Here is a 16,785-nt window from a genome sequence, read left to right as displayed (position 1 = left end):
CGCAGTTGAAGTTTTGATATTTTAAACAAAGCAGTCATCATTCACACATATATACAAGGCAACGGAGAGATACTCACAAACAAATATTTGGTTCAGAAGTAAACCCAAAATACCAAATAAGTACTAGTTCGATAGTTTCTATACTTTCTCTAGTTCAACAAGCGACAACGTGAGTTTATTTTTTTCATATTTAACATATATAGGATATCAAAAAAAAAGGTTACTGGCTTGAAAAGGCCTCGACTATGAATATACTTTCTTTTCCCACACCTTCACGCCTTTCCCACTGATATTCCCGCTGGTTTGGAACTATCGACAAGCGGGATAAAATCGTACTGGAAGCAACATGTAGAATTTCAGTCCGGTTCGTGACCAACGATATAAAATAAATAAAAACTATGTAGTACCAACGAAATTAATTGTAAATTTTTACACTAGTTCGGAACAACCATAATAGTGTCAATAAACCAATTTGTTTTAAAGCGTAAACATGTACCTAGATCGGAACTAGAACTAGAAAAGGTAATGCAACGGGGACAATTTTCACCGCCTAGGATATCACCATGTTAAATTCCCCAGTTAAAATCACGTATAAGAGGGGGTGAACTAGTAGTGGTTCCGAATGCACTAGAAACGGCACCAGTTTGGAGAGATTTTCCTTACTGGGAGTGTACTGCCTCCGAATTCTAACCCTTGCTAACGCTTAGACTCCATCGCCAAAAATCTCTAAAACAGTATCAAGTTCGCAGAAGAGCATGCAACATTTAGAACCATGTGGTAATAAGGAATACGCGTCTAATTCCTATGTATCGTAAGCGAAAGCTGCAGTTTTGGGGGTCTGATGTTGTTGTTGTATTAACGACAAAAACACTCACCGAAGGTTTTGGGGATGGGGAGTGTTATCGATGTTGTTGGTGCTTTCCCGGATATAGATCGGGTATGTTCCAGTAACAAAGCACCATTAAGGTACTAGCCCGACCATCTCGGGAGCGATTTATATGACCACATTAAACCTTCTAGGCACTCCTGCCTCCCTTCCCTAGTTTCATGAGAAAATTGGGGTCGCCAGAGCCTCCCCTGCTAAATATGTGAATCATACATTCATATTTTTAACAGGATTCCCCTCGCGTAGGTGAGGTGGACAATTGGGTTGCGGAAGCCTTGAAGCTATAAAGCTTTGTATTGCTCTTGTCAACCCCTTGAATCCCTTGGGGGCTGATCTTCTGATAAGATGTTTACAACAGCTATTGTTAAAGATTCCAAAACAAAACATTCCGCTGCGGTTAATTCATTTATTTTAAGGAAGTGTTTAATTTTTTAATATAACAACAAACATAAGATTCATCTTACCTGTATTCGAGCCTCATTGAGCTTCGTCGTTCGTGCCAATTCTTCTCTACAGTATATATCGGGGTAGTGGGACTTCGCGAATGCCGCTTCCAACTCAGCCAGTTGTTCCTAAAATAAACAAAATATATATTTTTAAAATACTTAGGATCAGTTTTTCAGTGCACGCTTAAACTACAGTTTAAGTTAACTATACTTTACTTTGCCTCTTCAGCCACTAAAACTGAGATGAGTAGTGAAATTTTACGTTGTAGACCAAAGTCGCAAAGTTAACTCTAGTCAATTTTAACCGAATTTTATACTCGCGATGAAAAATCGGGCCGTAAACGGAGTTTTAGGTTATGACAATAGATCAACTCCAGTGACTGCTTTGGAATGAAATAGCTCTAATGCCGGATTTACATAAACGCTTTGGTAGCGCTGCTCCGCTTTAATGCTTTGGCAGAACTATAACATACCAACGAAACGCTTTGCCGCTTTCTTAGCTTTGAAGCGATGTCGTGGCATCGAATCACGAAGGTCTTTTGCAATACCGGGATATAACTGTTCTCTCTTCTGGTCGGCCATAACTTTTTTTTAAGAATTTAAGCAATAATATTATATTTGAAAATCAATCTCCAAACAAATGGAAATGGAAAAATAAATGAAAAAGTATTCAAAACATAAACATGATGTATATGTACAATTGAGATATTCACGAAAAAAAAATTCGATACTTTCGGTAGCCACTATACACTTTGTAGGTGGTAGTGCCTAGCGGTTTTTTCTGATACCCTACTTAAGTCAACCGAAAAACTCGGTAGTCTCAACCGAAAAAAAGTTATGTATGTATTGCTTATCCATTCATCGGTCTATCCGTCAGCCTATTTGTCCGAGGGGTCTTCAGCTTTTTTCCATGCATTTGGCGATGAACAAATCTACATACATATATTGTTCATCAAAGTACATTTACACAGCAATTCCAGATATTAATTAATGGAGTTTGGACGATCGACTTACCCAAATGGTTTCGTATACAGCTCAAAGTTAAACATTAAAAGATCCATAAAGCTACATGGCTATCACCCGAAAGAAAAATATGGCACAAGAGTACAGGAAACGTTTAAAATGTTACCAAAAATTGACCAAAAGACGGAATGCTTAAACTCCGGTGAAATTTCTGTCAGAACGGAAAGAGCGACCTGGTAACCAAAGTTCAAGGAGTGCTCAGATTCTAAAGGGAAGTCGTATACGTCATCTTAAACGGAGGCAACGTTGAATCACCCAAGAAAGGTGATCATTTTTCACCCGCTCTTCACAAAAATTGCCACTGGACCATTCCACGGTTGGTTCGGGACAAATCGTGCATATTTTCTTTTTTAATTTTTAGGCCTTAACTAAAGAAAAACTATAACTTTTTCAGGCAACGTTTTTACTGCGTTGGTATTGTGTGATAAAATAAAAAAAAAAAAAAAATAAAAATAGAAACTGCTTTTGAAATATTTGTATATGGATGTGAAAAATCGCAAAAAAACCCATTTGTACGGGACACCAGTCAGTCAGGTGACACTTCAGCGAAATTATTAATATTAAAAAAAAAATACTACATTTGGTAGTAGTTGTGTCGAGGATTGCTAAAATAACAAACAAAATGTGAATGCGTTTAGTCGAGAAAAACTGTGTTTAAAAATAAATTGTTTTTGCGGGACTCGTGTGCAATTCACTTTTCAAATTTCGATTTTCCCTATACCATTTCTCAATTTGAAAATTTCTTGTAAGCGTGGTCGCCTCTCGTCTGTGATTTCCAGTATATTTCTGCCATAGAAAGTTTCTCAGTGAAAATTTATCTGCCTTGCAAATGTCGGAGTAGGCGTGAATATGCAGGTCCCGCCAATTGTAGGGAAAATTAAAAGGATCATAGTGCACGTTGGTTTATTGGAAAGTAACTTGTCGTTCCCTTGTTGTTGTTGTTGTTGTTGTAGCGATAAAGTTGCTCCCCGAAGGTTTTGGGGAGCGTTATCGATGTGATGGTCCTTTGCCGGATACAGATCCGGTACGCTCCAGCAAATCGGGAACGATTTATATGGCCACGTTAAACCTTCAGGCCATCACTCTCTCTCCATCGCCAGAGCCTCGTCTGTTAGTAGAACAGGATTCGCCGCGGATAGGTGAGGTTGACAATTGTGTTTGGATAAGCTATATATTGCGCTGGCAACCTGACGGGTTGCGCTACACAGCCCCTTAAATCTGGTATTTTAGTCGCCTCTTACGACAGGCATAACTACAGCGTGTATATTCTGACCCCTTAACCCGCTAGGGTTCGTTCCCTCGTATTTAGCTTCGTTTCCTGCTGGGTAGTGTTTTGTTATTTATGGGTTTCTTTGAAAGGATCTGGCTATTTTTCTATGGCGAGACAAATCCAGATCTGCCCGGCAGGAAGAGAAGCTAACTACAAGTATATTTCTAATAAACCGACGTGCACTAGGTACTATATATTTTTTTTAAGCTAAATTATGACAATGGCGCCAAAATAGTCGGCGGCGGTTTTTCTGCAGTACTTGTCAACTAAGTATTAGTCAACTAATTTTTTATTAAATTTGTATAAGTTAGGCTTTTGCGAATTTTAATATGTAACTAGAGTATCCCAGACTTTGTTCTGTCCGAAAATTGGTTTTGCCTACATTTAAAAATTGAGCCTCCTTCCCCTCCTTACTTTCTGTCGCATTCTCTTCTACTCTGTCTTTTTCTAATAATTCTTATCCATCCCTTATTCCATTTGTGTGACTCCCACTTTCAATCACATTCCTACTCCCACACCCACTCCTATGTCTGCTAAACTTCACATTCCCATTCCCATTCCCACTTCCATTCCTATCCCACTACAACTCCCTCTTCCACTCCAATTCACTTCTCCCTCACTCACCCTAATTTCCTATATGTGACCCGGCCTATGAAAATGCTTATGACTCAAAAAAGAAACAGATGTTAAATATAAACAATGCATTTCTTCAGTTTCTTAGTATTTTTTCTTTTGCATTATTTTTTTAGTCATAAGCCACCTTTTCATAGGCCGGGTCACATATATAGAATCTCTATTCCAAATATCGAATACCTGCTTCAAGTGGACCACCCATTTCAATATCTAAAAAAATAAAATAATATAAGAAAATATTTTGGGTATCTATTTTGGGTATAAAGCTTATTATACCACATCTTAAATACTAGTACCTTTTGTTGCATTGACGTTTGTTAGAAAAAAATATATATCGTTAGCTTAATGTAAAAATGTGCTAAGTCACTTTTTTTGAAAAATTGTATTTTAATGCAGTTTTAAAACTGAATTCAAAATACATCGATCACAAAAAAATAAATAAATAATATTTAAATTTTTTATTTTTACGCGCTGTTGGCAATGATGTGTAAATGTGCTAAGTCGTCAGCTGTTAAAAAAAAATGTGCTAAGTCAACCTCTCAATAATATCAATCTGAATTACTAGTAATTTCTTTGTGCGCGCATTTTATTTATTTATTTAATTCATTCAGTCTAAAAGTACGTGCTTTGTTTTTGTTGTTGTATTAACGATAAAGACACTCCCCGAAGCCTTTGGGGAGTGTTACCGATGTTGGTGGACCTTTGCCGGATATAGATCCGGTACGTTCCGGAAACAAAGCACTATTAAGGTACTAATAGCTCTACCATCTCGGGAACGATTTATATGATCACATTAAACCTTCTAGGCCATACCGCCCTCCCCACCCCCTAGTTGCGTGAGGAACTTGGGGTCGCCAGAGCCTCGGCTGTCAATGAAACAGGATTCGCCACGGTTAGGTGGGGTTGACGAAGCTATATATTGTGCTGGCAACCCCTTGAGAGGGTTGCGAACACAACCCCTTGAAATTGGATTTACCCAATTGAGACATGCCTTTGGTGTTTGATAAATGCTTTGGGCTGAATATAATCTACTTCAATTATTACATGTCGATTACTACATGCTTTCTTACAGACTAGTTAAAAATAGAAAACAATTCAAGCTTAAACTTATAGAAGCTGTTATTAAAATTAATAACACTACTGAATCGATTTGCTAGATGTATAGTCCTAGTTATAGGTTCATTCACAGCATAATTCGTTTTATGGGTTATTTCGATAAATAATCTATTATGCCGAAGATCACGCAGTGGAATATATGGAATGAACAAATTAGATAAATCAGAACAATTCGTGCTAAAGTTTATTACATTATAGGCAAGCATGAGTGAGATAAAAGTTCTTCTGTCATGCAAAGCCTGAAGACCAAGCAATTTGTGACTGCTGGTATATGATGGGAGGCCGTCTGGCCAGTGAAGCATACGTAAAGCAATTTTGTAAAAAATTTTGGAACTTTCTCAATTTTATAGGAGTTAGATTCGTAGAAAGGATTCCATATTATTGAGCAATATTCAAAACCACTTCTGACTGAGGATATATTGTCTTCAACGTCATAGGTTCCTTAAAGTCACTGGTGTTACGTCTACTGAACCCAACCATTGCAACAAATTTTGAAACAACGAAATCAATGTGACTAGAAAAAGAGAGTTTGGAATCAAAAATTACGCCCAATTCTTTACTCTCTTGACAACGATTAAGAGATTTAGCATTTAGAGTGTAGATAAAGTATGTGACAGTCGTCTTTGTGGAATAAGACACAACACAGCATTTGTTTGAATTTAAAAATAAGTTATTGTCTGCGCATCATCCGGCTAAAGAGTGCAGATCAGAACCGTTAGAAATAAAATAAATAAATAAATGTAAGGCGCGATAACCTCCGAAGAGATTTTAGGTCGAGCTTCTCTACCAATTTACGGCGTGCTCCTTTTTTTTAATTTTTCCTACAAATTGGCGGGAAGGGACCTACTTGTTTTATGCCGACTCCGAACGGCATTTGCGAGGCAGATGAGTTTTCACTGAGAGCTTTTCATGGCAGAAATACACTCGGAGTATTTGCCAAACACTGCCGAGGGGCGACCCCGCTTAGAAAAATGTTCTTCTAATTGAAAGACCCTTATTTCAAAAATTATGATGTTGCTTTGCCCGGGGTGTGAACCCAGGGCATTCCTTGTGGTAGGCGGAGCACGCTACCATCACACCACGGTGGCCGCCAGTAGTTAGAAATAGTTTGACAAATAAATAGTATTTTTGTGAAATATATAGTTTTAATGCCATATTTCAATCATTAAAGGGGAGGAGTGATGGCGAAACATATTGAGTAAAAAGTGCTAAGTCAGGAGAAAAAATTTGTTTTGAGTGAGGAAATTGTGCTAAGTCATAAAAAATGTCTGCTGGGTTAGCATACATGATTTTTATTTATATTTTTCAAAGCTTCTACACTTAAAAGTATTGCAACTAAGGTACCCTCATTCACAGTTTTGAAAAAAAAAACGGTTATTTTAAAATTTATTCAGTTTTTTTCGTCTCCTGTAAAATTCGTAAAAAGTGATTTAGCATATTTTCACATTAAGCTAACGATATATAGAATAATATAAATTATAAAAATGCAGGGTAGAAACACCGACCATACCCATGGGCGAACCAAGAGGGCCTACCCGACAGTAACTGTAGGGGTACAAAAAGGGCCTGTCGACAGTATCCGTAAGGGTACAAGAGGAGTAGAAAGAGGGCCTGCCCTGATCAGCTCGACAGTACCCGTTCAGGCATAAACAACTATAATTTGTCTCTCCATAGGACATGCTCAAACAAAACGGATCAGTTCAACACATATTAAGAGATCTAAACTTGCTATAGTCGCATGCTTCATTGAGACTCGTTCCCGTAGGGAAGGTAAAGAATTGCGTAAAGTTATATGTGACATCGCCACAATCAACCGCAGAATATACCTATAATAGCTTGGCGCTATATATCTTCGAGAAGATTTACATATATCAGGCTGCGCTTTCAAATTATGGTGTGCTGCTTTTTAAAATTTATTTTTATTTTATTTATTTACATACTTCATGTCGGTTCCGATAGATGATCGCGTCTAAGGCAAATTTTCAAAAGTATTTTTATGTCCCATGTTTGAAACCGAAAACTTTCGGTTTGGCAGCCCAGTAGGTACCCTACCACTATGTCACAACGGCTAATGTACGTACATATGCTCATTTAACTACAATATAGGATAGGAACAACATAAAACTTGCACACCAACAATACAACCAAAGCTTAAATACATACTTATTTGTATACATATGTAAATCCATATATAAATTGTATTATCTTAATGCTCTGTTAAGATTATATTTCATGCCAACTTGGAATAGCATAAGTTACCTGTGTAAACGTTGTCCGATGTCTTCGTCTCGCTGGTGTCGGGCAGGATGCTGTGGTTGGTGTGTGGCCGGCATGTTGACTTAATGAAGATAACCCATTTCCGGGCGACGTGACACCGCCGGAAACCGTCGAGAGGCCCGTATTAGGTTCAGGCTTTAGCTTCTTAAATGCACCTTCCGCTGCAAAATTAAAGTCAAATTCAAATACGTTTAGTTAAATGTGGGATACACATTAGTAGGTGCAAATATTTGTGTAGAGTATTTGAAACTAATAAGCATATGCATGTGCACCAATATTGCCCAGCCAATACGCGAGCGAGCGAGAAACCTTAAAATGCTCGTAAAACGTAACGGGTCCAGATATCTAAATTATGCCTTAGCTGAGTCGGTTTTTGAAACTAAGTTAGTAGTTTTTGGATGGAATATGTAGAATCGGTAATTTTTGGTACAATTCAAAAATTACGTGGTATTCATAGTTAAGATAAAGTAAGTGCTTAAGTTATGGGCAATTTTTTCTGCGGATAGTAGATAATAGATAGAGATTATTGCAAAAAGCTGTCAATAGCTTTAGCACCCACTTTGTTCTCACCATGAATTTTAAGCCATTCTCAAATTCTCTATAATTCTCCCAGAACCGGCTCAACTAATGACAACGTCTTTGCTTCTGCACCATATAGCAAAACGGCCGCATCAGTGGCTTTTAGATGTGGTTTTTTGTTTCGCGATAGAGGACTATACGTCTGAATAGCCTACTCAGACCAAAATAGCTTTTCTTTCCATGAATGAATCGTTCCATATTCTCTAAATGGCCAGCCTTGTTTAATTGAAAACTTCCCAACATTCCAGTAGTCATTTTCTGGAAATACTTTTCGTTTATAACCCCACCCATGTGAAAAACAAATGTTGCTTGAACAACAGCCTATTGACATTACTCAATTTTATAGTAAATTTTAGTCGCACAAACTATGTACTACAAACAAGTAAGGAAGTCTAAGTTCGAGTCAAACCGAACATTAAATACCCAGCTGTACACTTGATATGCTGTTGTTGTTTGTTTTGTGTTCTTAATAATGTTACAAGGCTGCGGAATAATACATATACATGTTAGGGCGGGTCGATTTAAAAATCGCTCATTGCTCTGTGAAAATCGTATTCTGGGAATCAAAATAAGAAATTTTGCCGAAGGAACCATACCTCTAAAACGAATTCTGATGTCCCCCCCTTTGGGTCGAACTATTGGGTAGGGGCAATTTCAATTCTACATTCTTGTGGTGGCTTAAAAAAACAAAACAAGCAATTTTACGATCTGCAATTGTGTCACAGTGATGCCTTGGTTTTAAAAGGGGGTTGTAAAAACGCTAATTTCTAATAATTTTTAATTTCTTTTCTATTACTAAGTTAAATTCATTTTTTCCTTTACATATGTTCTGACTAAATAAATTTCCAAAGAGAAAAATAAACTCCAAAAAGAAAAAACATAGGCATTTCAAAGTGAGATTTTTCAAGATTTGCCCCTACGACCCAAACGGGGGACATCAGAATTCGTTTTAGAGGTATGGTTCCTTCGGCAAAGTTTCTTATTTTGATCCCTAGAATATGATTTTCACAGAGCAATAGGCGATTTTTTTGCCTCCCCACAAATCGACCCGGCCTAATACATATGGTTCTATTCTGAACCAATTTTCGTTTAAAAGAAGCAAAAAGGATACAGAGGCTAACACCAATGACCTTGAGCGGGTAATAATGCAGTTTTCCTTCAGATATGGGGATTTCCCTACTGTTTATTTTAAAATAAAGATATAACAGAACAATAAAAATACGATTGGTACAAAACTATTTTTCGCTAAGATTTAACTTGTTATTTTTGCCTACGACCCTTTTTAAAGTCATTTATATAAAAGTGGGCGTGGTCCTTAACCGATTTCGTTAATTTTTCTTCAAAGCATTCCTTATGGTAAAGGCAACCTCTCTGCCGAATTTTGTTACGATAGGTTTAACGATTTTTGATTTTTGATTTATGATTAATAATATTTGTAGAATTCATTTTATCACCACGTCCATTTTAAAAACTTTTCCAAATTTTTATCAAGTCTCAATATCACGTCAAATTTCAACATTCTAGGTGTATTATTTACTAAATAATCAAGTTTTTTGTGTTTTCCAAAATGTTATATATATAAAAAATGGGCGTGGTTATCATCCGATTTCGCTCATTTTCAATACCAATCTATTCTGGGTCCGATAAGCTCGTGTATCAAATGTAATGAATCAATATTTACTTAAGTTATCGTGTTAACGGACAGAACGGACGAACGGACGGACGGACGGACATGGCTAAATCAAATTTTGTTTCGATACTAATGATTTTGATATACGGAAGTATTTATCTATATCGATTGCTTTATACCTGTACAACCAACCGTTATCCAATCAAAGTTATGATACCCTGTGTACAAGTACAGCTGGGTATAAAAATGTATTTAGTGCAGCCATTTAATGATTTAAGCTCGAAACTTGAGATTTCCATCGTGCTCCTTTTAAATTTTTGATTCTCAAGCTAACAAGATTCTGTAAAACCGACAGATCCTCAACCAGTCTAATCGTTTTCTCTGTTAAAAGAACTGATTTCATTTGCCCTTTAAACAGGGACAACTGTCAACATTATCCAAATGGCACGGATGCCACTTTGGACCTTCCAATCTCATTTGATCCGCTGCTCCCGTTTTCACTTTTGTCTTTTTAGGCATTAGCCACCGTTTTGACACTTTCTTTCTTTTTCACTGAGGTAAAAATTCACAATTCTGCCCAAAAACTTAATAATTGCGTAGATTCATTGTAGTTTTTTACTGTTAACGCAGCGTGTTAAGTGTTAAGTAAAGCAAAATAAGTTTTGTGGGCGCTATTTATACATTATTGGGTTGTATCAATAAAAAATAAGCAAAATCATTTTCTTCTAGATTTGAGGAATTTGACAAAATAAAAATGCTTCAAAATTTAATTTGAGCATAAAAAATAAAAATTTTTTATATCCACTCGGTCCATTATAGCTTGAATAAATTTTCGAATGAAAGTGCCTGCAAAAATTTTAACTTTCTTATGATAAGAACGACAAAAGGTTTATACCGCTTTTTAAAATGACGTTTCCATATAATTTCCAACTATATACTGCGTCTCATAACTATAGCACACATTTTTCTTTAGAGAACTAGGTGGTGAGACGTTTGTTGATGCTCTTAGGCCCGGTTTTTCAGTACAAATTCAACTCAGTTTGCCAGTGAAACTAATCTTAAGCTTATTCTGCATTTTTTCAGTCTTCTTTAACTGAAGTTTAAGTTGAACTTAAGCGACCGATCTGGAAGGGTTAAACTCTAGTTAACCTATCGGTGATATGAGTTCGTTCGAAATGGCGTCGAATATATCCAACAAGCATTTGGGCTTAAGTACAATTAGCTGTGGCGTAGGAACCGGGAGGCTGTGTGTGCCAGAGCCCATCCATCAATTTTAGTGTGGGGGGGGGGGGGGGGGGGGCTTAGCCCTGATTATTTAGTAAATAATACACCTAGAATGTTGAAATTTGACATGTGGACTGACACTCTTGATAAAAATTTGAAAAAAAGTGTAAATGGGCGTGGCACCGCCCACCTGTGATAAAATCAATTTTACAAATATTATTAAATCAAAAATCGTTAAACCTATCGTAACAAAATTCGGCAGAGAGGTTGCCTTTACTATAAGGAATGCTTTGGAGAAAAATTCACGAAATCGGTTAAGGACCACGCCCACTTTTATATAAAAGATTTTTAAAAGGGTCGTGGACGAATGAAATAACCTATATCTTAGCGAAAAAGAGCTTTGTGTCAATAAATTGAATTATAACATTAAATTGGAAACCATTAAAATTTTTGAAAATGGGTGTGGCACCGCCCCTTTATGACTAAACAATTTTCTATTATTCGGGAGCCATAACTCGAAGAAAAATTAACATATCGGAATAAAATTGTGTACACATATTTTCCTTATAGCAGAAAATATTTCTAGTAAAAATGGACGGGATTGGTTAAAGATCACGGCAACTTAGATATAAAACAAGTTTAGAAGGTTTAAAAGAGTTGTAGACTAGAATAATAAGATATAACTTTGCAAAAAATTGTTTTGAATCAATGATATTTCATTTATCAAGTTTTACTGTAAGAGGAAATGGGGAGACATTTTTCTTTTAAAGGGGCGGTGCCACGTGTTGTGTAGAAAAGTAATTTATCTAAAACGAAATGTACAATTGAAGCTCACGCTGAGTATATAATGAGCGGTTACACCCGAACTTAGACACGTTTACTTGTTTATAATTAAACAATCGGTAAAAGCCGTTTGCAAAAAAAGTAAGTATGCTTAGATAAACATCTCAATCTCTTCACTCATGTAGTACTGTTTTTTAAAAACCTATTTCAGCAGTTGCGTATTGAAGTCAGTCGCATAGTATACAAGTACAAGTGTGTTGACTTATCTGTCAAGCATTCTGACAGGCACTCGCTGGATTCGGAATGACAGCGAATTCAAAATGGATACCATTACCGAATGTATACATTAATTTAATTTAGTATACAGAATATATGAACCAAAATTGGAATAAAAAAACAAAAATATGTACCTTTTATTGTAAACTGATGTAATGTGAAATTCTAATTTTCTGAGATGTTATGATATATATTATTAACTGGCTTACGATAATATGTTCAGTCTCGTATTACACTCCATGAGATGAAACTAGCTGAAATAGATGTCTATGCATCTTTTTAAATGTAAGATGAATCAACCCGAAATAAATCTATATATGTAACACCATAAGAACATGATTTATTTACTATATTATACTACACCGATGTATTCAGAAATACTCCGTATGAATTTATTCTGAAAGTTGTATTTGGCTGCATAATATTTGTATAGTAAAGTGAATCAATTTTTAATGAAAAATACAGAGGAAAAATATAGCAAATTCTTCAAACTATTATAAAAATATTCTTTAGCAGAAAATTAGCCACCGACTTCAGTCCCTAGAAATTAGCCAGAGAATTGAACCATATACAAACCATATGACAAAGCTTGAATTGCATTCTCCCAAAGAACTTAAATTTTGAGTTAATCTGTTTACAATAAGACGAGTGATATATGTTTGTATAATTCTTTTATTTTTCCATCAAAAACACAAATTTTATACAACTGTTAACGGATAAAGCCTAGAAGTATTAACTTATGAATAACACATGCATTAGTTTCATGTCCGAATCAGTTTTAGCAAGCGTAAAATATGCAATTGTTTTGTTGTTAGGCCAACGTCCCACCTTATTTCTATACCCTCCTGTGTTTGCGATTATTTTAAATTTTTATCGTATTCTGTTTCTAGGCGCACAAGTGGACCAAAAAGTTTCTCGTATTGATAACCATTTCATAACGCAATAGCACTTGTGATGGTTCAGTATCTATACCTGGCTTCTCTAAATCGTGAAATGTTGCATCAATATTTTCCTTCCATAATTCCTCTAATTTATTTGTGCTGCTGATATTTGTTGTGCACGCCATCTTGCTCGGTAGGCACCTGAACCAACCACGGCAAAAACGAACGGTCAGTTATAGGTGGCTTCCATTGTTCTTGATCCCAATTCATATTTTTCAAAGTTTTGCGCTGCACATGGTTGACTAAAATTTAAATTTATTCGTTTAAATACGCCTTTTAATATTTACTCCATTTTCAGCTTACCGGCATAACAACACTGCAATAGATTCCTGTGCTGGAATGAATCCTAATACCAATACATTACGTACGCCACACGAGTAACATTTTTAGTTCTGTTTCTCCAAGTGGACCTTCAGAATGTAGGGTGACTTCCCTATGTTTAGCCCTCACCGAAACATTAACAATTTGTGATCCAGATGTGCTTCCACGCACATTGAAAAACCATTTTTTGCAATTATTGCACATCACTTCGTCGTCGAAATTGTTGTTGCACAAGTTTGCCTTGTTCCGTTCGCCGTTTCCACAATTTCTCTACACAAAAAGCACACTTTTTTCGCCGTTATTTTTCGTTGTGCAGTTCTTAAGACAACTATCCCCATTTTTCGATAATAGCTGGCAAACTTTTGTAAAAGTATATTTTTTCCAATTTTCGAGAAAATTATTCCTCTTTGTATCCAATAAACCTTTTTACTCAGTCGGAAAGTAAAGAACACAGATGAGTAGTGATGAACGATATTTGACTATCGATGATTGCATCCCCGCTATCACTATTAGTATTACCCTGCAACATTGTTGGATTACGTGTTCCATTTTCTTCATGTTGGAGTACTCTAACAATACTCCTTTGCAATGCGTTTGCGGACCACCATCAGCCGATCATTGCTCGTTTTTTAACGACCGTGATCACGACACGATGACGATCGAACAGAGTTGCCAAAAGTAAAATATTGCATACAAATAACTGATAATAAAATTTTACTTTGGCAACTCTGATAAAATGCAAAAGCGCACTGGTTTTATGTATACATACTATAGTATAGAGAAATATTAGTTTCTTTATTCACGCAAATGCTAAATAACATAAGAATATTCGTAGAATAAAATATAAAAGTTGTATTGCCCCTCTTCATTTACTTTCATATTAAATTAAATTCACTCCGATAATTCTTTCCGACAACACAATTCCTCTTTAGTACTTTGGCATATGATCCTCTGTGGGTGCTCCATGGGTTACTACAGTGAAAGTACTTTGGAATGTACTCTCACGTATGTACTCTATGGAATACTCACAAACAAAGCGAGAGTGGGATCACCTACTCCTCTCCTAGGACATCGCAATGTTAATTAGAGCACATTTTTTGTATGAATACAGATAAGATTTGGAGCAATCCTATACTCCCAAAGGAGTATTCATTACATTATTTATAGAGTACTCCCGTTTTTTGAAGGGTAGAATTTCATGCTGAAGGAAAATCGCCAATCGCTATTGGCGATATTGTGCCAGAGGTGATTGTCATTCAAAAGAATCGAATGAAGGAAAATCGCCAATCACTGATATATTTGGATTGCAATAGCTATAGCTATTAGCGATTTGTCAATAGCGGCGATGCAATCACCAATAGCGAAATATCGTTCCATCACTAATTATTAATAAAAATAAATAAATGAGTACTAATTGGAAAAATCATCTTCCCTCTCCATCCCCCACCCCCTCCAACAAAGATCAAGAACAAACCGTTCTTGAATTGAGACCGACAAATTTTAAATCGACCACAAATCGTTCTCGAAGCGTGAGAACGAAAATTCTTAAATCAAGCCCAAGTATTGCTTGAAATGAGCACGGAAAGTTCACACATCAATACCAAAGTGGTCATAAAATACGAACGGTGTGCTTGGAAAACTGTTCTTAAAACAAGCCCATCGGTCACGAGTTAAGAAAAAACGTACTTAGCAGACTTTTGTCAACGAATGTTCTTAATTTTGAACTTGTTTCGTTCGTTTTAGAACGATTTTTTCTCTGAGTGTAGAATCTAAGCCTCTACCAAATTTCACAAGAATTGGTAATGTTTTGTTCGACATATGGCATTAAAAGTATCCTAGACAAATTAAATGAAAAAGGGCGGAGCCACGCCTATTTTGGAAATTTCTTTTATTTTTGTATTTTGTTGCACCATATCATTACTGGAGTTGAATGTTGACATAATTTACTTATATACTGTAAAGATATTAACTTTTCTTTTAAAATTTGACTTAAAAAAAATTTTTTTTTAAAGTGGGAGTGGTTGTTCTCCGATTTTTTTCATTTTTATTAAGCATACATATAGTAATAAGAGTAACGTTCCTGCCAAATTTCATCATGATATCTTCAACGACTGCCAAATTTAAGCTTGCAAAACTTCTAAATTACCTTCTTTTAAAAGTGGGCGGTGCCACGCCCATTGTCCAAAATTTTACTAGTTTTCTATTCTGCGTCATAAGTTCAACTCACCTACGAAGTTTCATCGCTTTATCCGTATTTGGTAATGAATTATCGCACTTTTTCGTTTTTTCGAAATTTTCGATATCGAAAAAGTGGGCGTGGTTATAGTCCGATACCGTTCATTTTAAATAGTGATCTGAGATGAGTGCCCAGGAACCTGCATACCAAATTTCATCAAGATACCTCAAAATTTACTCAAGTTATCGTGTTAACGGACGGACGGATGGACATGGCTCAATCAAATTTTTTTTTTCATACTAATGATTTTGATATATGAAAGTCTATATCTATCTCAATTCCTTTATACCTGTGCAACCAACTGTTATCCAATCAAAGTTAATATACTCTGTGAGCTCTGCTCAACTGAGTATAAAAATATACTTATACATACATCCCAACAAGCATTTCTTTAAATGTTTTTAAAAATAATTTAAAGTGAATTAGCTTGAACAAACGATATATAAACCAGGGATGCACCTCAACGTTAAGCTAATCGTTTATCAAAAAATTTCCACCGTTTCCGTTGAAACACTTCGAAATATTATCGATAAAGAAATTATCAAGATAAATTGTATCTCGTTTTTAACCGAAACGAAAAGCTTTCGTTAGGGTTAAAAACGTTAACAAAAACGTGATACTTTATGTTTGAATTGTGCTGGCAATGTTATAGCCATGGTGAGGCCGTAAGGTGGAAACAGCGAGCGGGCATACACACAAACTCCATGTAAATTGTTTGTGTAATTCGTGGTAATGTCAAAAATACTCTGAGAAATGTTCGTACTGTCAAAATTAATGAGAAAAGTTGCAATCAGCTTGTCTAATGCTTTCACCTTAATGACTCCGCCATCAGTCAGCTTTGCCGGCATAGTTTGAAATTAATAATCAACATAAACGATTTGGTTTCGTTTTGATATGGCAGAAAGCGAAACAAAATCATTTCGTTAATTTGACGGTCTTAACGTTAATAAACGAAAAGAAATGACTTTGTTTCGTTTATTAACGTTAATTATCATAACGAAATGATATCGGTTCGTTGGTTAAGCATGCCTGATATAAACGTAAAAAATTTTACTTATTTTAAGTTTTTTAATGAAACGCCTTTTTTTGACAGGCGTACATATTTCTTCAGCATCGTCCCTTGGTAAATGTACGCTAGATTCTT

The 16,785-nt window shown here is 35.9% G+C and overlaps 1 protein-coding gene across 1 annotated transcript in view; it reads right to left on the bottom strand.

The window, feature by feature from the left end:
- LOC137250240 (homeobox protein unc-42) overlaps positions 1–16,785 on the bottom strand; it is a 147,204-nt gene that overhangs the window by 108,268 nt on the left and 22,151 nt on the right. The window contains exons 2-3 of the mRNA XM_067782691.1: positions 7,634–7,812; positions 1,351–1,458 (exon numbers count right to left, since the gene is read on the bottom strand). Coding sequence (XP_067638792.1) covers positions 1,351–1,458; positions 7,634–7,812 — 287 coding nt within the window. The remainder of the gene's footprint in view (positions 1–1,350; positions 1,459–7,633; positions 7,813–16,785) is intronic.

The sequence above is a fragment of the Eurosta solidaginis genome, chromosome 4 (genome assembly GCF_040869045.1).
Source record: "Eurosta solidaginis isolate ZX-2024a chromosome 4, ASM4086904v1, whole genome shotgun sequence".
Classification (NCBI taxonomy): Eukaryota; Metazoa; Arthropoda; class Insecta; order Diptera; family Tephritidae; genus Eurosta; species Eurosta solidaginis.
The sequence above is the reverse complement of the archived record's forward strand: the minus strand, read 5'-3'. Positions and strand labels throughout refer to the sequence as shown.